General features: G+C 38.9%; 1 protein-coding gene across 1 annotated transcript in view; it reads left to right on the top strand.

Annotated features, from left to right (window-relative positions):
• Window positions 1-23,176, top strand: part of RSPO2 (R-spondin 2) — a 145,121-nt gene extending 121,945 nt beyond the window's left edge. The window contains exon 6 of the mRNA XM_055314213.1: window positions 21,365-23,176. Within this exon, the coding sequence (XP_055170188.1) occupies window positions 21,365-21,477 (113 nt within the window). The 3' untranslated portion in view covers window positions 21,478-23,176. The remainder of the gene's footprint in view (window positions 1-21,364) is intronic.
• Window positions 23,177-23,504: the final 328 nt, after the last annotated feature.

Genomic DNA, 23,504 nt, shown 5'->3' with positions numbered 1-23,504 from the left:
TACCACTGCCGTATATCCAGTGCTTACCATGTGCCATGAACTGGGCAAAAACTTCATTTTCTTGTTTAATCACCACACCATTTTTTTTTAATGTGGTAGGAGCTACTGTTTCTCACATCTTATAGATGATAAACCAAGGCTTAGGGAAGAGACCAGCTGTGAGGCTTTGGATCAGAAGTGGCAGGACTAAGGTTTACACCGAGGCTCTCAGGCCCCAAAGAGCGTGTTCTTAACCTCTATGCTATATTGCTTTCCTGAACTAAGATGATTGTTGGAAAATATCCATGGTAGGAACTCACCACTTTTAAATGTTCCATACATAAAAATTTGGAATGGCATTTCTCCCAGTTCCGTTACTTTTATATAATGTAAGTACTTCTAGTAAAGGGAATCAAAAGGTTAGGCTAGAAAGCTTTATAAAATTTGGCAAGACTAAATTTTTAGTTTCTTGTTTAAAATAAATATGACATTTCAAAAGAAGAATAGGCAGTATGTGTTTATATAAAGCCAATTATTTATGCAAACTTTGTCAGCTAAACAGTACATCTGTTAACTATATATTTTTAAAAAGGGTAGTAAAGGATGATCTAATAAGGCATAAAGACCATAAAGATTATATGGAACCTGGTGGCCAACGATTTTTTTTTTCTCTGAGAAACCATACTTAACCACAGAAGAGGGTTTGGGGTTCAAATAATCAAGAGCTCCTTGGTACTTAAGGTTGTTAAAAATACTTAAGTATTCTCTTGGGTCTCTAAAAATACTTTGTCCAGGATAAATGGTTGTAGACATATTTTAAGACCAATAGATGAAGTAGATGAGCCCTCAGAGTCCTGTCCAGCACTGTGAGATTTCCTGGACTGCATTTAATAATTCTGATGAGTCAGGAGATTTTTAGAACTTGACACTTAGCATTGATGTAAACAAAACAGAATTGGACTTGAGAGCTACTCTCTGTCATGTAAACTTAAGTTTTAATATTTGAACATCCTTAGGATTGATGTTCAATGGCCTCTGGTTAAAAATGATATCTAGATGGAGTTGTCCTAAAATACTTAGAGAATGGAATGGGTAAAACTGTAACCTGTTGTCAGGCCCAACAACAAAAAACCAAAAGGACTGGAGTGAAAAGCATAAGTCAAGGGGCGTTTATGTGATGCTACTGATGACCATGTCTACCTGAGAGCTAGAAACAGCTTCACTCTCAACCAGCTGGCCCCCAAATCAAAAAGGAAAGTTCTCTGCCAATGAGAGAACTGGACAGATGTCCTTTTGTTGCATGGCTTCTGCTTTATAACAATAGAATGATAATTATAAGTAATAATCAATACTTACAATATGCAGATATTGTTAGGCATATTAACTCATTAAATTACTGCAGTAATTGTACAGGTTAGGTACTGTTGTTATTCCTGATTTCTAGGTGAGGAAGCGAGGCACATAGATGATCAATATTAGCTATGGTTTGAACACGTTCAGTAATGAAGTCGGAATTTGGTCCAGATTGTCTGGCTTTGGGGCTAGTGCTCCTAATGATAAGGATAAACCATCTATGAAGCCAGATTCCTCTTTCTAACCTCTTTCTCCCTAAAGCCTTTCTGTTACATCTTCCTACAAGCATTCACCAACTCCCAGAAAAATAAATGCGTTAAGAAGTAGGTGGCACACTGTGTCCTGCAAAGGGTGGTTCCTTTAAGTGCTTTAAGTCAAGGAAGTGACAGAAAGAACCCTAATAGGAATTACTGTTAAAGATTATAATTTAATGTATTTCCCTTCGGTGTGTTAGAAATCCAGACAGTAGGCAAGAGAAGGTTCCATACTAGTTTACCATCATCACAGCAGAGAATAGTTTCTTAAACGTTGGATTAGGTTGAAGGATGGGCCAATCAAGTGCTATTCATGAGTTGGGAGGAAAATGGAATTTAATCAACAAGCAGATGGACAGAGAGCGGGTCCTAAGGCAGCCCTCACAATTTAACTCCTAGATCTGAGTAGACTTGCTCTTTTTTGAAGGGGAAAAAAAGAATTTATGGAATAATTATTGTAGAATGAGAGGAAAATAATTCAAAAGCTGCAAAGTTCAGACTCCTGATATTTCTGCATGAGAAGAACAGAAGAAAAATGTAAAGTTTGTCCTCAGCAGGATGTAGAGTAGACCTCTTTGTAAATTAGGTTGGAAAGCAGTAGCACCTGAGTTGAGATTGATGGACGATGTGATCCCATGAGAAGGGAGGTCAGGCGAGATAAAGAATGATAGCAAGCTAAGCCTAGAACAGCCCATCACAGTGTTTGCTGGGGAATGTCCAATATAGCATTGATCATTTGGAAAATAGATTAATGATACCAAGGAAAATCTTGAGAAAATAATAACATTTTAGAAGATAAGGACAAATTGATGAAAATGATGGTGGAAAAGCTGATAACAATAAAAAAATTCAGTGGAAAAATGAAGAGCCTAGTTTATAGAGCCAGAGATCATTTTCTCAGCCTGGCAAAAACATTTGAATAAGAGGGATGAAGAAAAAATTCTACAAACATCTATGAAAATAAAAATCAAGCTGAGACTTGCAGTTTTAGTGTAAAAAAAAAAATGAACTAGCATCTACCTTTTGAAAGATGAAGGATGTAACTAGATAATCTTGTCATCCAGCCACGTGATCTTTACTGGTACTCCGTGCTACCAGAATTGTCACTGTTGCAATATTTAATGTAATTACTAGCAAAAATTTTCACTCCAGATTTATGAAAGGAACCCTATCATAATGGATTCAGAGTGTGAGTCCAGGCAAGAAGGACATGTGGGACATCTCACCCCACTGGTTCTCCCAATAGGAAAATGCATATTCTGGCTATCTATTGCTGCATGACAAAGAATCCAAACTTGGTAGCTTAAACTTAGTAAATTAGTAGCTTAAAATAATTTCTTCTTGTAAAAGAAATATTTCTCATGATCTGATGGCTGACAGGTTGCAGTTAGAGGCTCTCACTTGGGAGGTGTTCATTCTGTTTTGTCCTTTGCTGAAGATGGATACATCTGGAGGCTTCTTACCCTCTTGTGTGGTTCCTGGGCTGGCATGGCTGGATCATTTGGTGCTGGTTGAGCATCTCTCTATCCACACAGTTTCCCCATGGGTTTTGCTTGGGTTTCATCACCCAGAATGAAGCTGTAAGGCTTCTTAGAAAAGAAGTCCTAGAACATCACCTGTGTCATGCAAGTTGTTAAGGTCAGCCCAGACTCAGCGGAGCAACACACTCCACCCCTGGAGTGACATATGCATACAAGGAACCAAGAACATGATACCCTGAGGTCACACTGCCAGAGAACTACTCTATTTCCCAAATGTGGAAGCTTTCCCACACCCATAGAGTGCCATTGCTGGGTTAACACAAAACACACCTGGCAAAGAGTTTGTTTGGTTTTACTAAATTAGGTAATTTGGCTATTTAAATGATTTTTATTCAGAAATCCTTGGTTGGATTATTAAATAGATGCTTACTAAGGATTTTAGTGGTGTTCTGGGAAACTAGTTGGTATAGTTTCATAAACCGGAAATAAACTACTTTTTCCATTTCAAAGTGGAAGACAGGTTCTACTACCCAAAAATGTTCTATTCGTTACGTTTTCAGGAATGGATTAGATCTGGATACTGAGGGTTCCTGTAGTGAAAGGACATAAAGATACTCAAATATGTAACAATTACAAACTGTGATGCCAATGTACTCATTTCTTGGTGTTGGTGGTGGTGGGGGAACCTTTGTTAAGATATCCTAAGAAACTAGTATTTTGAATTATATGTTCTCATTCATTTGGGGAATATAAATAATAGTGAAAGGGAATAGAAGGGAAGGGAGAAGAAATGGGTAGGAAATATCAGAAAGGGAGACGGAACATAAAGACTCCTAACTCTGGTAAACGAACCAGGGGTGGTGGAAGGGGAGGATTGCGGGGGGTGGGGGTGAGTGGGTGACGGGCACTGAGGGGGGCACTTGAAGGGATGAGCACTGGGTGTTATTCTGTATGTTGGCAAATTGAACACCAATAAAAAATAAATTTATTAAAAAAAACTAGTAGTTGATTAGCATTCATGATATGGAAACATTTTTGTTTAAAACACACATGAGTACTTATAGGTATGTCTTTGGTTAAAAATGGTTAATTCTAGGAGCTTTAATCATTTTACAGTGATTTTGTATTTTTAAATATCATAGCTGCCAAAATGTACATATAATTTATAAGTTTAAAGAACAATGATAGAATAAAAACCCTGTACCCACCACTTAGTTTATAAAATAGATGATTATTGATGGCATCATCAAGATGGCAGAGGAGGAGACCTCAGCCTTCAGTTCTCTCCAAATATCTGCAAACAAAAACAACTCTGGGAGAGTTCTGGGGCCCACTTAAGAAACTTCGGCAATGCTGTGTGACAAACTTGAGAGTAAATGACCAAAAAGGGAAGAAAGAAGTTTTTTTTTTGTTTTTTAATTTTTATTGGAGTTCAATTTGCCAACATTTAGCATAACACCCAGTGCTCATCCCGCCAAGCGTGCCCATTACCCAGTCACCCCGACCCCCTGCCCATCTCCCTTTCCACTACTCCTTGTTCATTTCCCAGAGTTAGGAGTCTCTCATGTTTTGTCACCCTCACTGATATTTTCACTCATTTTCTCTCCTTTTCCTTTATTCCCTTTTGCTAATTCTTATATTCCCCACATGAATGAGACCATATAATGTTTGTCCTTCTCCGATTGACTTATTCCACTCAGCATAATACCCTCCAGTTCCATCCACGTTGAAGCAAATGGTGGGTATTTGTCGTTTCTAATGGCTGAGGAATATTCCATTGTATACATAAACCACAGCTTCTTGATCCATTCATCTTTCGATGGGCACCGAGGCTCCTTCCACAGTTTGGCTATTGTGGACATTGCTGCTATAAACATTGGAGTGTGGGTGTCCCAGCGTTTCATTGCAGCTGTATCTTTGGGGTAAATCCCCAACAGTGCAATTGCTGGGTCGTAGGGCAGGTCTATTTTTAACACTTTGAGCCTTGCCAAGAGCTCCTCCACACAGTTTTCCAGAGTGGCTGCAGCAGTTCACATTCCCACCAACAGTGCAGGAGGGTTCCCCTTTTTCCACCTCCTCTCCAACATTTGTTGTTCCCTGTCTTGTTAATTTTCCCCATTCTCACTGGTGTGAGGAGGTGTCTCATTGTGGTTTTGATTTGTATTTCCCTGATGGCCAGTGATGTGGAGCATTTTCTCATGTGCATTTTGCCCTTAGCATTCCATCTCCCATGACTGTATTTGTCAGAGCCAAGAGAAAAGACGAAGCTAGAGAGTGTTCCCCTCTCAGCTTCCCCAGCCTTTTGGGGTCCTGCATGAAGGACCCACTTCCGTCACTCCACCCAGAGACCAGCAAAGCTGAGATGTATAATGATGGTTAAGAACAAGGCAGAAAAGCAGGAGCTACCAGTATCAGCCGCCCAGTGGGAGGCTCCACAGTTCCCAGTGACCTGTTCCATAAGTGACACTAGTAGCTTTTGCCAGTGAAGAAACCAAGGGTCACCCAGACCCTTCATGAATTTCACCAGTTTTTGCCCCACAGGTATTCATGTTTGCTGATACCAGCTGCCTGAGTCCTTACCCTCTCCCTGCCCTAAACCCTTGCCAAGAGCCCAGGACCCACACAGAAAGCCAGTCTGGGCCTCCATGGCTATGTGAGCACAAGACACCAGCTTAGAACATCCCCAGGGGACCCTCACTGCTGTGAGTGCTCTTGGGGCTAGCCCCTCCCTTCCCCCATGCACTTAAATGCTGCTGGGCTGCTGCCCATCCCTGGCCTCCATTGCCACGTGTGCACCTATGGTGAGAACAGCTATGAAAGTGTGTGCCCATAGCCACGGCACCCACAGCTGTTTGTGGGCCTGAATCTGGCCCTGTTTCCTATCATTGGCCTGCACCACTGGGCTCATCTAGCACTAGCACCTCTAGCTGTGTACCTGTATGCCTCTAGCCCAACCTCTGTCACTGGCCTCTGCTGCTATGCGCATGCCCATGGAGGGACCATTCAGCCTCAGGAAGGCATGCACACAGCCAGGCCCTGGCAGCTGCCCGTGGACCCAGATCTAGCCCTGGTTCCTGTCATTGGCCTGTACCACTGAGCTCACCAGTAGCTAGTTACCCCAGCTGTGTACCCACACCCACTCTGACTCCTTACACCAGCCTCTACTGCTGTGCACCAGTGACTAGAACCAGGAGCCACAGGGGTGCATACTGACAGCCAGGGTTCCCAAAGCTTCCAGGGCATCTGCAGTTGGCCTTAGCCTTTGCCCTTTGTCCTGGCTCCCACCACCATGTGTGTGTCTGCAGCTGGCCTCTGCCACTAACCAGGCACCTGCAGCTGGTTCCCTGTGGCCAAATGTGTGCACATCACAGGCTCCAGCCACCAATGCTGCCTGCTTTGGTCCCTAGACTCTGAACTTGGACCTGCTACTGAGGTCCCTGACAGTCCTCAGCTTCTGTGGACCCCTGCAGCAGTCACCAAGGTCGTGTGGTTTTTGAGAGGATGCCCACTCTTAGCACTCCTATACCTTTTGTATGTGTGTGATGAGAGCACCTGAAGTTTTTTAGCAAATTTCCAGGCTTCAATACAATATTAACATCCTCAAACTGTCTTTTACCTTAACTTTGAGGCTGAGAACACAATGGCGACAATCCAAATGTTGCCATTTTGTTTTTGTAACCTCTCCATTGCAGACTTCCCGAGGATTAAGTTTTCAGAAACTCTTTACGATTAGTCTCTGTAGTGTTTCTGTAATGGAAATCCTTAGAATAGGATCTATGACAAAGTAATCTTTGTATCTGCTTTTAAGTTTTAACAAGTAGCGTTATGGTAAAGCTTTGAAAATCATATCCTATCATGAATAAAATGCTTCCCTGTCAATTCTGTGACCTTAGTGATATCTACATGAGATATTTATGAAATGGTCCCTTAGACAAATTTGTATTTGAGTTGAATGGAAGCCATAATATTTATTTCTCCCTCACTTTCCTCATCCATATTTTGTTTGTTTGTAAATACAGTAACTGGGAAAGAGATCTAAAGTCCTGCTCTGCCCTTAGTAGGAATTGTTTTTCCATACTTTATGGCATAAAAACTGGATCCTTGGAGAAACTTCGCTGTTCAGGGCAAAATATTTTTTGTCAGAGCCAGAAAAGTAGCACTGATTAGTTATGACTCCAAACCATAAACTTTTACCATAATAACTTTGCAACTCTTTTTGAGTTTATGATTAAACCCCCAGAATTTTTAATGTTATATTTTAAGAAATATATAGTTTGGTCATAATCCTAAAAACATAATTTTATGCTTTTTTCAATTTTATTTTTTTATTAAATTCAATTTGCCAAGATAGAGTATATAGTATAACACTCAGTGCTCATCACATCATGTGCCCTCCTTAATGCCTGTCACCCAGTTACCCCATCCCCCTACCCACCTCCCCTTCGGCAACCCTTTGTTTCTCAGAGTTAAGAATCTCTCATGGTTAATCTTCCTCTCTAATTTTATGTTCTGAGATGCACACATACATATTTAAGTGTAAGTAAACAGTTTTCTCAAACAGTATATCCAGGTACAGTTCATGGAGGGCTATGTTTTAGATGCACATGTGCTTACGAATACACATACACACACCTCAGAGAAACTGCACAGGAATTTTTAGGATGGGCTATTTCATGGCTATTGAAACTGCCTGCCAGTGACCTAGCATTTAAGATTAAATTGAATGGTCATTAAAATATAACTGCAATTGTCTTTCAAAGAAAGAAAAAATAGTTAATTCATGCTACAATTTAGCTTTTAATAAAACATTTAAACGATGAGCCCTGGGCATGCCTATTTTGGTGGTTTTTAGAATTTTTCGATAGTCTTGAAAACGCTTATTTTAAGGCAGTTAAAGATACTTTTTTAATGAGGTGATGAGTATATCAAAATATAAGTACGAATCCTTACCATTTATCACTGATACATTTTATCAGCTTTATATTTAGGATCAAACTGATTGGAAGCGATTTCCAGTTTCTTAATCATCCCTTGTCTTCTGACCATCTTCTGTCAGAAAAACTAGTTACCTAATTTTTGAAAATGGCAAAGCAGGAAAGCTTTTTTACATCTCAATAACTCAGTGTCTCACTTTCCTAATAAAGGAGTTATTACAATGATGTTAGAGCTCTGTAGCTTCATCTACTTTTGATGAGCAACATAGTGAAAAGTAGACTGTGGTTCTGCTTTTTAAAAGATTTTTTTAATGCCCTGTGAGACATGACCTCTTTCTTTTCCTAGCCTTTCCCCAAAGTCCCTTTAAAAATGTGTTTTTTTTTTTTAACATTTTTGTTTTCAGTCCCCTCATTTGGCTAGGCTGCCTTGCATTATTGAAAGCCAAGTAAAGGGGCAGTACCTGGGCAGAGTGGATGTGCAGTGCTTTGCCCACTGTTTCCTAGTTTCAGTGTTCCTGACTTCCAACCATTAACAGGCATTTTTTTTAAAAATTATTTTTGTTTAGAGGAAGAAAGAAGAGTGAGCAGGGGGAGGGGCAGAGGGAGAGGGAAAGAGAATCTCCAGCAGGGAGCCTGAAGTGGGGCTCAATCCCAGGACCCAGAGATCATGACCTGAGCCGAAATCAGGAGTCCTGTTGCTTAACTGACTGAGCCACCCAGGCGCTCCTCGGCTGTTAATGGGAATTTTTAACTACACTGATCAGTTTAGCTCCTGTTTCAACACGGGTCCTGAGCCTGCTGCCCTGCCAAGATGGTGAGAAGGTAGTCTTTTTTTTAAATTATTTTTTTAAAAAACATAATTGCTCACTGATACTCTTTATGTAGTTTTTTATAGCGGAACTCCAGGTGATATCCTTACTGTAAGTATAGTAATTTGGAAGATGAATCTCCTCTTGGATCTCTGATTCAATGAAGATTCACTTAAAATCATTACAGGGCTTCTGGGTGTCATAGTGAAGCAAGGACTCTTGCTTTCAGCTCAGGCTGTGATCTCAGGGTTATGAGATTGAGCCTGGCGTGGGGCTCTGTGCTCAGTGCGGAGACTGAGAATCTCTCTCCTTTTCTTTCTGCCCCTCCCCACTAAAATAAATCAATAAATCTTTAAAATTGTTTCCATGAGGTCTTACATTTTTTCATGTTAATTGTAAAATTTGGTTTCTCATGTTTTCTGTTGACATCTCCGTTAAATAAAACTGATTAGAAAATCGTGATAGAAGTAATGCTTGGGAAATACTGCAGATATTTACTGTGTGGATGTGGATATGTACATGAGCAGTAGTTTCCTTTGATTTTAGTTTGTATGATACGTTTAACAGTAAAACATACTTTTTCTGGAGAGTAAAATATTTTTTATTAAACACCAGGATGTTTGTAAAAAATACCCACGTTCTGTTCTTTTAATATTTGGCAAAGACAAAGATATTAGGATTCAAGATAACTTAGCAAGGTTTTAGACTTTGTAAAACCTTAGAAATGTGATATCTCTAATAATCATTAGGTGTGTTGAACATGTTATTTAGAGTTCCTTGTCCAGTATTTTCCCTCTAATTGAGATCCATTGCTGCTACTTGGGTGGTTGACAAAGATTGTACAGTGAATGTAACATTTGTTTAGCCTTTACTTATAGATAGAGACTATTCATTTTGGCAAATACTTGTTTACTTTCCATGTCCTGCAAGAATTTTTTCTCTGTTGAGAAAAAAATGCCTTTTATCGTCTTGGTCTTGTATCAAAATGATGATGGGACCAGCCTTCATTTTATGAATTTAATGGCCCAGCCATTTTACTGTGAGTGGCCTGTTCATAGAGCATGTGGGAGTCTCTGATTAAAGGGAAGAGTGTTGGAACATTGACCTTCTTCCTCTCCTCTCTCTTCAGACATCACATTTATAACACTGAGGTGAGGAGAGAGGGAGAGAGAGAGGAGAGGAAGGAGAGAGAGAATGGGATGATGGTTAGGAGGGTAAGCTTGGGGACCGGACTACCTGAATCCAAATCTGAACCCTGCCATATGCTGTCTCTGTCATCTTGGGTTACTTTACCTCTGTAATCTTAACATAGGACTAAAGATAATATCTATTTCAATGGAGTATTTTTAGTATTAAATGATTTCTATGTAAAACTTAGTGCCTGGCACACAGCTAACACCAGATGATAATGATGTGGATGATGATTATTCAATTTGGAAGAAGCTTAGAGTACCTTTCTGAAAGAAAAGAAAAAAGACTTGGGGGATCCCTGGGTGGCGCAGCGGTTTGGCGCCTGCCTTTGGCCCAGAGCGCTATCCTGGAGACCCGGGATCGAATCCCACGTCGGGCTCCCGGTGCATGGAGCCTGCCTCTCCCTCTGCCTGTGTCTCTGCCTCTCTCTCTTTCTCTCTCTGTGACTATCATAAATAAATAAAAATTAAAAAAAAAAGACCTGGGCTATGCCTCCTCGTAATACAGATATAATATTTTAATACCTCTGGCATTAGATTTTTTTTTAAAGATTTTGTGAGAGAGGGAGAGCGAGCATGAGCAGGGGAAGGGGCAGAGGGAGAAGCAGACTCTCTGCTGAGCAGGGAGCCCAGTGTGGGGCTCCATCTCAGGACCCTAAGATCATGACCTGAGCTGAAGGCTGATGCTTAACAGACTGAGCCACCCAGGCACCCCTGCTATTAAATATTTGACACCAAGTGACACAATGGTCTGAGGGGTACTTTTCTTCTCTTTCCAGTTTTTGAAGTGCCAACTCCATAGCCTAGTTAGGAAGAAGCCCCCAACTTGATAATAGTTTAAATTTTTTCAATCACAATTTTGTTTTCTTTTTTTGTCTATTTAGAATTTCTGCAAACTAACTAGATTGTCTTTCAAAACAATCTTGTTAATTGAATGAATTTGAGACTCAGTAGAATAAAGGAAGTTTCTGGAAGACAAACACAGGAAAAATGAGTCTGATATAATGTGAGTGATCTACACCTTAGCTTGAGCATAAAGATGAGGGGCCCCTTTCCTGGGCATGTACCTTCCTTTTGACACAGGGGCAGCTTTGATGTCTGCTGATTCTTGGGGGCATCACCACGAACAGAACCAAGGGAGTCCCAGCACAGAGTGGTTTGCTTCATTTCACAATTTGGAAGCTATTTCTCAGCTCAGTTGGGATGGAGGTTGCCATTTATTTTTGAAGTGCTCTCACATCCTCTTCCAAAGTTCGTTCTTTATCTTGCCCACGTCCTTTTCCGAAGAGTTCTATGCTCTAGACTTGCATAAAATCTTAACTTTGTGCTGCATCACTTCTGAAGCTTCAAAACCATTCTGGATTTTCCATCTTGAAGGTTTCACTCAGGAGTCAGTGTATGGCTAGGGAGCCTATATTTAAAAAAACCTCCCTGGAGGATTCTATGTCTGGCCCATGAACTGGCTCTTGGAACCACAGGTCTAAACTTCCAACTCCCAGCTGAAAAAGAAACATCCTGTGTTTTCTTCCCTTGGTTTTTGCCACAGGCGCACTGTTGATACTGAGCTGGAAATGCTAAATGTGTTGCTTGACCTCAGGAAACTGAGGCTTTAAATGCCTTAACCCCAGGGAATAATTAATATGAGAACTGGACATTGTAGGCCAGGCCCACTGGGAAACCAATGTGGCCCAAGGGAACCCTGATATACTGGGGGACTGGTTGGGAAGATTGATGCCTTTCTTCAGCCTAGTATTTACTTATTAATTTGTTTGTTCAGCAACCATTTAAATGATTATGAGATCAAAGACATTTTGCTGGGCACAGGGGATCCAAATAGTATAGTGGAAAGAGTACGGGTTTTAGAATCTGCCAGATGTTGGTTTGAATCATTGCCGAGCTATGTGATTTTGAGCTATTAACTTCTCTAAACTTACTTCCTCATTGGCAGAATGGAAATAATGCCTACCTTGCAGGCTGTCTTGAGGATTAGAAATAATACACACGAGGGCCCCTCCTGGTACTATAATTAACATTCATGCGCCAAGTATAGTATCTGGAACTGTACACATATTTTCTTTGCCCCTCATAGGTGGTACCTTTGATATTATCAATTTAGAAATGAGTAAACTAAGCATTAGAAAAGTAACTTACCGAAGATCACTAGCTTCTGAGAGTGATCTGCTTTGAATCTAGGGTGGTTTGACACCCAAACCAATGTTCCTAACAATGTATCCTAGATGCCTGCTCAGTCTAGTGTCACATGATTCTCTCTCCACCCCACACCCCCTCTCCAGGCTAGACCTGAGAGTGACCCATCCTAGGGGCTGGCCAGGCATCTAAGGCTCTTTGACAAGGTATGTTGAATCCCTCTCTGGGGAATATGCAATCAAACCAAGAGACTGAGGTAGTTATAAGAGAGAGGTAAGCTGAAAGAAAGGTCAAGGGGTTTCCTCAGGGCCAGGGTTGCCTTTATAGACAGTATGTAAGCTGAGGTTGAGGGTAGAAGCCATGTGGATGGAGTTCAGGAAGAGCAAGAGAGTTCATTTTATGATGGATGATAAAGACCAGGTGGGTTTGGTTCCTTACCACATTCAGTGTTTAGATCTAGTCCATATATCTTTGTTCCAATCCCTCTTTTAGTTAAGTATGAATGAATATCTGCAATTTGATTTTTAGAAAGACCAGGAGTTTAACCAGGCATTAAAGTGTAGCTATTTATAGTTATTTGCATAGTAGCCATGATATATAGGCAAACAAAATTGCAACAGAAGATGATGACTTTTTTAATGAAGGAGGGCTAATGTGCTGAGGGCAGAGGAGGGAATGAATACACTTATGATGCTTCACAGAACAGGCATTTCCTTATGTTATCCTGTGCTGGCTGTCTTCACGTGAGGCTTGCTACTTACGTGAGCAGTGGCTTGGACTGATGACTCATTCTAACCCAAAAAGCAGAAATGGCTAATTCACTTTACTTGTAAGTATGTCTTTAAGTTCCACAGAAATTGTGTGGAATCCAAATTAAATAAATGTCTGCCATATGATGATAGTCCTAAATATAGTATCTTGGACTTCTTTTTTTATTTCATGGTTATTGATTGAAGACCAAGAGGAAGGTATTAAATCCTCTTATTCTAATAGAATTATCTTAAAAGGTATCTTCTGGTACAGTACGAAGTCAGCTATGAAGGGACTTGAAATTCCTCTCTGGTTTTCTGGTGGTCCTATCAAATGAAATCAGTTGTATCATTTTCTCTGAAAACTGGATGTTTTCTGACTTAACTGAAGAGTGCCAAATGAGCCTCATAGTTTTCTGCAAATTTTTCTGCTTGAATTTAGGGTATGTAGCTATGAAACATTCCAGCAGAATGGTTTGAGTACTGAATGTTTTTCACAATATTCAGCTAAGAAGGTATGTATGTAAAGTGCTTACAATACATGATACATATTAGGAAGGCCCACCATCTCAATCACCCTACCTAAGAAACTTCCAGATTGCACCTTGCTAAAAGAAAAAGAGCAAGCATTGAATTAATGCTGTGTACATTTGCAGAAAGTCTTAGGCTACAGATGATATTTTGCAATTCATAGAGGATTTTCAGTTATGAAGTTCAGAGAAATATTATCTTTTAACACTTTTCTCCCTCTTTTGAATAATAACTCTAAACTATGTTCTTATCCAGTGACCTTTAAAGCTGGAAAGGTACATAAGAGAGACCTTAAGACCTGATTGCCAGTCCAGCTCAGCTGCTAGGAAGCTGTAGGAATGTGGGTAGGTTGCTCTAGTTTTCTGTGCCTCATCTGCTTCGTATCTTAACCATTTAGCAGAATTGGACTACAGTAGGGGTAGCAAATACCTGCCATAGTCTGTCTCTCTACCCTCCCCAACATGGCCAACTGATCATCATCCTGGGAGGCCAACATGATCAAAACCCTTTGTCAGCAATCAGCATGTGACAATCAGCTTTTATACTTAATATTAAATCTGTGGGAACTCCCTGGACCAGAAGATATAACAAAGATCATTTTTAGCTTTGCAACTCTATTTTTCTTGATAAGGGATCCAAGAAAAGGAGCTGTTCTTTGCAAATAGTTTGTATTAACTTCCCCATAAAATGGCAACCTGGATGTGAGAATAATGCTTTTACCCTAACTCACTGTTTGAAAAGCACATTCATCTGACTTCTTATTAGTTCCCTTGACCCTCAGACATCTTTTCAACAGCAGTGCAGTTATACTTTTCCTTGTGCTGCCCTTGGACTTTGCTCTCCATTCTTTAGTCCGCTGCTTCCCACTAGAAGAGGAATGTTTTGATTTACAACCTTTGCCTTATGCCTATTTATGATAAATTTTAGGGACATGAAATTTCTCTTAGGGGAAAAAATTTAGTCGCTGTGCCTGTAAGATACAAATACTTCACAGTTGAAAACACACTTATTGTTTCAGTAATCACAAAAAAGAGGTCATGAAAAATTATGTAGTAGGACATTTTGATATAGAGCTTATCTTTGGCTTTAAAGGAAAAAGAAAAGCCTCTAACTGGGGTTAAAAGTAAGAAGTGAGAGATCCAGAGCTCCCCTGCAGGCATTTTACACCAGAGATCCTTACCGTAATAGTGAATTATTGCCCCCTTGTGGTAGAGTTATATATTTATTTTCTCACAAGTGAAATTGTGGAGTATAATGTGTCTCTGCCACCTTGTCACTGTCTTTGCAGTAACTTAGTTATTATGAAAGAACCGTAGGTATTTTTGAAACCACCTCTACTTGTTTATTTATTCTCACCTATCTTAAACTCCATAGAATCTTATCTTTAAACTGATTTTTTTGAAGTACCAGATATCTAAGAGTTTATATTAAATCAAATGGAATGGCCAAAATTATATGGAAGAAACCAAGATCTGATTCAAATTACTTTTCTGTAGTCCTTGTGACTTCAAATGAGTTTGTAGGGTTTGGGGAGTCTGTAGCAGGGGATTTTTCTTCAGAGCTATAAAATGGGGAAATTTTGCAAGACCATGTTCAGGAATCCTTATTTGTAAAGGTTCAGGTAATCTTTAGGATAAGCCTTTCTTTTCTTCCATTTTCATAACGCTGAACATGAAACAAGACTTTAAACCAAGTGGGGCTTCCTTTCGACAAAACAGGTAGACACCTAATATAGGAAGATTGGAGAGGTCTTATAGACAAAGCCATTTCATACTATTCTTTTTACAATAAAAATGTGGCAAGTTTTACAAATAGTAACACAGTCATAATTGGCTTATTGAATTAGTTTCTTAAAAATTATCATAAACATACATAGGAATTCTGAATGATTTTCATGTTTACATATTTAGAGAAGTCCATTCTGTCAACTGTTTTATTTTGGATGGTTGTTGCTCCCCGCAAATACCCTTGTAAGCAAAACAACTACTTGCGAGTTATCTCTGAGTTATGTGTAGATCTTTGAAGCACATGCTCTTTTATAGATTTTTTAAAGATTGATTGATTGATTGATTGATTCATTCATTCATTCATGAGAGACAGAGAGAGAGAGAGGCAGAGACACAGGCAGAGGGAGAAGCAGGCTCCATGCAGGGAGCCCGATGTGGGACTTGATCCCGGGTCTCCAGGATCAGGCCCTGGGCTGAAGGTGGCGCTAAACCGCTGAACCACCCGGGCTGCCCCCACATGCTCTTTTATTAAGATGAAATGACTAAGTGACCGCATGGAAGATTTTCACAATATGACTCGAAGTTCAAGATGCCCACTAAAATCTCCTCAGCATATAGCTTATTATTTTTTAGCACTTCAACATTTGTTGGTTTGTGTCTAGATTCTTTTGTTCTCAAAAACAATTTGATCACAGTCAGGAGACAGTCATTGAATGAAGGATTTTTCAGTCCTTTGAAACCCTTTTATCTATGCAGTATTTATAGTGGAAAATATGTTATTTCTTAAAAATCAGATAAATGTCACTAAGAACACTAAAGAACTTTGTGCTGTAAATAAGGAGACAGAGCAGATTCATTTGCTTATTCAGGCTCTTTTCTCTGAGGCTCAGCTGATGTAAAATAACCATTAATATGTTATTAAGAACCGTTAGAGACCGTGGAGGATTTTTATTTTAGACTAAGTAGAATATACTGTGGTAGATTCCAGTCATGCTCATCATATTTGCCTACTTGGACACCTTTCTAGATTAAAGCAACTTTGTGAACTGCTTCTTAATGCTAAAAGTGTTCAGGTAGTTCAGTAGTTTCAGTAATCATAAAAAAAAGGTCATGAAAAATTGTGTAGTAGGACATTTTGGTAATTTACAATTTTTCAGAGTTCTGTAGTAAACATCTCTATGCATAAATCTCTGTCCAAGTCTAGATTATTTTCCTAGGATGAGTTCCTAGATCTGAGTCAAAAGTTATGAATATTTTAATGCTTTTGTACACATTGCCAGATGGCTTTTAGAAAGACTGAATCAATTTTATATTCTATAATGCATCCTGATGCCTGTCTTACCACATTCTCACTTTTTACTTTTAAGATTCTTGGCAGTGGCAACTCATTTTATTTGGCACTTTTAATTGTGAGATTCGATTGTTTCATATATTTATTAGCTGTTTTTATTTCCCTTAAGAATTATATTTAAGTCTTCTGTCTGTTTTTTATGAGCTTTTAAAATATTTAGGAACCAACTGGCATTTTTCCAGAGAATCATCAATCACTCTTAAATAAATAAATCTCTGTTGCTACTCATTCTTGGGCAAACTCAAGCTGCCCATATGAGAAAGAGAAATAGATCAAAATTGCTATTCATTGTCTACAACTCAGTCCTTGTAAAGATGTGGAAGCAAATTTCTCTGTTCTACATCTAGTCGTGTCCTCTGAAATGTAACGAAATTCCCCAGCTTTGTGGTTTTCAGGTTTTGACCCTCAATTTCAGCTGCTCTGAAGAATGACCCAATCTCTGAAATGATCCCCAAGTCTCCTTAGTCAATTTCATAAATACAGTGAAACCCAGGTTTCAAGTTAGTATCACAAAGATAGCATTAAAATTTAATATAAATCAGTCCTGATTTCAGATGATCACCTTTGTCATCACAGTTGTGGCTTTAGCAGTGGAAATCACATTTGTCATAATTGTGGCTTATTTTCCCGCGTGTGTGTGTGTGTCCATGAGTGCATGTGCGCAAGTGTGTGTGTGTGGAGAGAAAGGGAGGGACTTTTGTTTCGTAGTCACAGCTACTGAATTTTTTCTTTAAAATTCTCTCATTTCATTTACTGTAAGAAAGTCTTCCTTAAAACACTTAGTAATCTTTTTTTGGAATTATATATATATATTTTTAATAATAAATTTATTTTTTATTGGTGTTCAATTTGCCATCATACAGAATAACACCCAGTGCTCATCCCGTCAAGTGCCCCTCTCAATGCCCATCACCCATTCACCCCCACCCCCCGTCCTCCTCCCCTTCCACAACCCCTAGTTTGTTTCCCAGAGTTAGGAGTCTTCATGTTCTGTCTCCCTTTCTGATATTTCCTACCCATTTCTTCTCCCTTCCCTTCTATTCCCTTTCACTATTATTTATATTCCCCAAATGAATGAGACTATATTATGTTTGTCCTTCTTTATTGGAAACCCTACATAACCTTTGTGCCTCACTGATAGATGCACAAGAATCATTGATCCCAATTATGAAAAAACTTACCTAAACCTAGTGAGGGGAAAAACCTTTTGAAGACTTTCCTCAACTTTGGGGCTTAGGAAAGAATGAAATTCGTGCCTGCCTGGCAGTGGAGTCCATATTTTCACAGCTTCATGTAATTTGTGAGTCTGCCTGATATCTTGGTTGAAAATAATCTATCCTATTTCTAATAGCAGTCATCTACAGCTGGCCGTTAGGAGTATTTCCATAAGGGACTGTTCACCTTTCTCTGTAGAAGAGTTGATAGGTTATCCTGTTGGACCATTTCCACATGTGTGCAAATCAATATAATTGTGTTGGTTAGAGTGTGGTTTTGATGGTATCTTTCTAACTTTGTTTTGATGATGATCTTGTCTTATGACATTTTATACAACTTTCTGGTGAAAAAGGATCAAGCATTTTCATTCTATAAATGTAAAAAATGAGGGTCACAAGTATGATGCCTCAACAAACCTCTTAGTTACAAGACCACACTTACCTATCAGCTCCCTTTCCTTTTGCCTTTCTCTACTAAACCCTATTGCTTTCCTTAACAACTGTAACATCTGAGCCAGTCATCTTGCATCCATAGAACAGTGCTGAAGAGATTGACCAGTGATTTGTCAAGGCCACTATTCTTAAAGTACTCAGGACAAAGATATGCACATTTGTGATTAAAGTTGGATATAGCTGGAGGCTGATAATGTCCTCATTAAACTCAAACCTTTTTCTGCTGATCTTGGGAGTATAGTTTCCAGGCTGTCACTTGTGAGCTAAAAAGAAAGCTAAACCCATGAATTGAATTTCTCTTGGGGTGACTGGCATCATACTTGCCTTTAAATGCTTCCTGTACAGGGTAAATGTGCTTAAGAATGTGAAATAATCTGAAAGTCTAGAAGGCATTCTCCAAGTCTAATCTCATAGTCTAAACAGCCACAGGTGTAAAGAAACAAACATGAGTTAGCACACTTGAATGTCCAATATAACTTATTTTCAAATGGATAGATCAAAACAGTATTTGTATTTTCTGTTAGCTTTAATCTTACCAATTTCTTAGGTTTGAAAATCTTAGTAGAGTTCAGAAGAAAATATGTACAAGATCTTTTTTATACCTTAGGTTTTATTTTAGTATTTTTTTTATTACCTTGAGTTGGGTTTTAAGTCAAAATAGTCTACTATGGACCACAAAATATTTTCAGTTAATTTAGGCCTATCTGTGGTCAGATCTTGGCTAACCATCTTAATTCTTTGGTATTTGCAATGTATCCTACATGAGAAATGGGGCTGACCAGAAACAAAACCAAGCAATGAACCAATAGCACAGAGATGTCATTCAAAAGAGACTTCTGAGGAAAATTTTTAGGGTTGTAATTAGGTCTCCCAAACATCTTTAGTTGAAACCAGTACCATATAACTTATTGCCAGTGGAATAGTTGTACAACTTGAAAACTTATTTTATATAAGTTTCCAGAAGCATTGCTGAAATTTTGGCCACACTATGAACTCTTTAATGCAAATATTGAGTAACTTTCCTATCACACTATATTATGTCAGCCAGCAAACCCGAGGACCATTTGATATTGACGATTACATCAGAATGATATATTAGGTAAGTGGCATGAAATTGACCCTCTCTTAAAATAAGAATTTCCAGTTATTTAGCATAGATTTTTCTGTTAGCGAAAGTACTGTACATTTTTCACATGAAAAATTGAAATGATGAATGTGAATAGATTTCTTGAACAAATACTCAGCATATTTTTATCTTAACACATTTAAACATCTAGTAATATTATTTTTCCATTTACTCAATTTCAATTTGCTTTTAAAAGAAACTCCAGGCTTTGATTAAATTAAACATCAGCTCATTTTTACAATGTAGTCAGCAGTGATTTTAACTAAAGTTTTTGTTGTTTGTTTAGAGAAAATATAGAGCTAGGGAAATCTTTAAAAATTTTATAATTGAAGCTTCTTTTAAAATATGAAATTTTATGTTAAGTATTTCCTCTGTCTTCATTAGGTGTGTGTCTCATCATTATATCTAAAGTAACTTTACCACTTCTTTGATTTTAATGATGGTTTGGACTATGGTTTCATTGGGTAGGATTAACTATGTTTAAAGATGGCAAGGTACCATTGTAACACTAATGCTAGAATTTAATAAGAACCAGAAATTAACTTCAGGGGCTGTCATAATTTACTGTGAGGGCATGATTATATTCTGATTATTTTGCTTTAGTGTCCTATTAAAATTATTCTTTATCATGTGATAAAGTTTTACTCTGCAAACACTTGTTAACTGTCAACTATGTGCCAACCATGTGACGGTTTTCCATCCCAAACAAAATGAGAAATCCCTCCCTTGTTTAGAAATCTTCTAGACTCTTGTAATCTAGTATGATTCTGCTTTCCTAAGGCATGGATCTAGCTCCCAAACTTCTGGTCTGTTTCTTTCCCTTTTCTTACCTCAGCCGCCACCTCCATTGTCTCAACTGAAAAGCTGGCCAGCTATGTCCCTGTGATAAAGGGTCTTGGAAGGATGGAAAGCATGTGTTAGAACTGAATGTCCTATTTGTGGTACCGATTACTATAATATCTAAGAGCTGTACTTCACCAAAGAGAGAAGTTATGTAGGGCTACACAATTAAAATGGAAGTAGGAGAGTTGACAGTCTGTTGAGGGAAGAATCTTTCTCTTCTGGAGGTGTATGGTGATGACTTAATTTCTGCACAACTCAGTGACCTTTAAGCTCTTTTCTGTCCTAAAATTCCCATGATTCCTGTGGGTTTAGAACCTAAATTTTTTTTTCTCTCATGATCTTTGGTATACATATTTAAAATGTTGAGATGTTGTAAAAACTATGGACCACAACCACAAGATCCAAGAAGTGAAATACAGTGGAGGCAAAGGGAGAGTTATATTAAAAAAAACTCCTGATGGAGACAAATCTCAACGATTTAGCTAATGGTCTGTCATCCTGATGGTGGAGGCAAAGAGGAGAATAGGCTTATGTGGTGGCATGATCTTCTGGTAGTAAGACACCTATTGCCAGGTCTTCGGGACAAACTAGAATTTTTCTTGCTCACAATAATCAGAATAACTGGTCTAGAAGATTTGTATAAGAGGCCATAAGCCACATAAGGAATGGTGTCCTTATGAATTTTTATAGAAAACAAAGAAGTATTCCACCTATGTCATTTCATATGCGGGCCTTTGGAGAGCAGGGAAGGAATAATGTTAGAAGCAAGAGTTTTTTTTTCCTCCTGGGGGTGGGGGCAGGGAGAAGGGAGTTTGAAACTTCTGGTATATTTACTGTAGATAGATGCTTATTTTCTTTCGACCCACCAACATGTGGAGCAGGAGAAAGATGTAAAGATGTCTAGTAAAGGGTAGTATTGTTATAAGTCGGAGGGGATAAATGGAATTTTTGTGGCAGGATGATATTTGCAAGACTGATCAGGCCGCTGAGAGGTTTTTAAATATGCCAGTTCCCTATAACAGGAAGATCAGTCTCTGTTTTAGACAGCATATCCAATTTAGTAAATTATTATTATTCCGTCAAAATTAATGTGAACAATTTTCTCTTTGAGGCTGCTTTTTCCATAGGTGATGTTTTCCAGATGGGCTTTGTGTAAAGGTCTTAATGTTTTGTGTTTTCTTTTCTGACGTGTCTTCATTTCTTTCTCTTTCCCCCATTGTAGGAAAGAGAGCCCCAAAGGCAAAGGAGAAGAACAAGAAAAAGAAGAGGAAGCTGATAGAAAGAGCCCAGGAGCAACACAGTGTCTTCCTAGCTACAGACAGGGCTAATCAGTGAAATAAAAGACATGTAGGGTAGATTTTTTTTTGTGGGGGGGGTATTTTTGCAAAAGTGCACAAAGCTACTCTCCACTCCTGGACACTGGCATGTGGCACTTGCGCTGCTTTGACCAGTATCTGTTCCTAGTAACCTTGTGAATGGAGGAGCCACGAGCGTGGCCTGTTATTTATGCTTTGATTTGCATCTGGAGACTGTGAAGGCAGAGCTTACAAACCAGTAGAAGCAGAAGTGTAGGGGTCCAGCGTATGCCTTGGCTCCATGTGCCACTGAGAGATCGTGGCACCATGGAAGGGCAAGAGCTGTGAGGCCACAGACCACCACTGGAGAACAGACTTGTGCATATTTGTGGGGAAGAAGACACTCAGCAGGCAAAGTGCTATTTCACTGGCAACCTTGATTTCTCACATTGTGCATTTGCAAGGATAAATGTATGCGGAGATCTGCTTTGAGCTGGGGGTATGGTCCAGGAATTCCTGCTCAGCCTCACAGTAGCTCCAACTTGTACATATTCTGTGGGGCAACATATAAACCTCCTACTTACTGTATATTTATGCTTTCTGATGTGTAACAAGTCATCCCCAATTAATGTCACTTTGTTTCTAGTGGTTCCTAACCATTGTCCAGTAAATAACTGTTCTAGATTTGCGAATTGATCAATGTTTTGTTGACCCTTGACATTTAACTTTTCTTTTGAGGGCTTATTTCCCTTTGTAAAAATAGGATAAGCTAGTTTGTACATAGGCTCAAATGACCAGTGTCAAAGAATTTGAATATCAGTAGACCTTCCCCACTCTGTCTCCTCATGCAGATAAAGCATGTGACAGGCAGAAGCGGAAACTCCCTTTCCATCTGAGATGTGAGGACTTTATGGAACACAATTGAAAACATGAGGAATGACATGCAGTCCCTTCTAGTACTCATCATGCTGTCTCACTGCCTAGCTAGAGAATTTTTCAAACTTTTGTTCCAAACTTTATTATACACACACACACACACACACACACACACACATTTATTTAAAGCCATCCCTGACTTACCATGACAGGGTACATAACAATATTCTTGGGTCACTGTAGAAATTACCATAATGAGACCATGGATAGAATTTGAGGAGAAAATAGGAATGGATCCCTATAACTGCTGGTCACATCTTAACAGGTCTTCTTGGAGCCAAAATTGGTAACCTTTCCAAGACAGAGGAACACTGTGGAGCCTTCCAGGGGACTTTCAGAGGAGTTGTTTCAAAAACATCATTGTGTAGTTGGGGGAATCCATTCCTAGAGGGTTTTGAAATTGGCTTCTAAAAGCATCATTGTTGTCTTGACTAATTCAGAAGAAAATTAGAACAAAGTGAAATGGTTACAGATGTTTAAGGGAAAAAAAGCAAGGTAAAGCCTTTTTTCTCACCTTGCATTGGCAAAACTACCTCTCCACCATTTTTGTTTAACTTTTGAGTCAAAAGCATCTTACCAGTAAGTATGAATGTCATATACATCATTATGAGAATACTATTGCTATGAGATAAGAAGCCATATATGAATGTTGTATACTACTTTAGGATTTGCATTGAATCCTAAAGTTTTCACCTCCTTTCAATCTATTTACACTATATTCCTATTTACTAAGTGGGGAGGGGGCTTCTTTATATAATGCTTCATCGTTAAAAAGTCAGTATCTGTTCTGTTTCTGAGATGATCTTTTCGTGCATTAAAAAAGTTCAAAATTATTCTTTGTGGAAGTTTTCTTTAGCCATACATTTAGGGGAAAAAAGCAATATTCTACCCTCAAATAATCCTTAAAAAAAGGCAAAGTTTTTAAAAACCAATATTAGTAACTCTAGGAACTAGATGGGTATAAATTACACTAGAGTGGTTAGGAGTAGATCTTTTTAAAAACGATGATTTGAGAAGAGAGCATGCACAAGCTGGGGAGGGGCAGAGGGAGAGTGAGAATCTTAAGAAGACTCCATGCTGAGCATAGGGCCCAATGTGTGGCTTGATCCCATGACCCTGAAATTGTGACTT

This window comes from Nyctereutes procyonoides, unplaced genomic scaffold (assembly GCF_905146905.1).
Source record: "Nyctereutes procyonoides isolate TBG_1078 unplaced genomic scaffold, NYPRO_anot_genome, whole genome shotgun sequence".
In the NCBI taxonomy this organism is placed as follows: Eukaryota; Metazoa; Chordata; class Mammalia; order Carnivora; family Canidae; genus Nyctereutes; species Nyctereutes procyonoides.
Note: the sequence above shows the minus strand (reverse complement) of the source record. Positions and strands in the feature narration are given on the sequence as shown.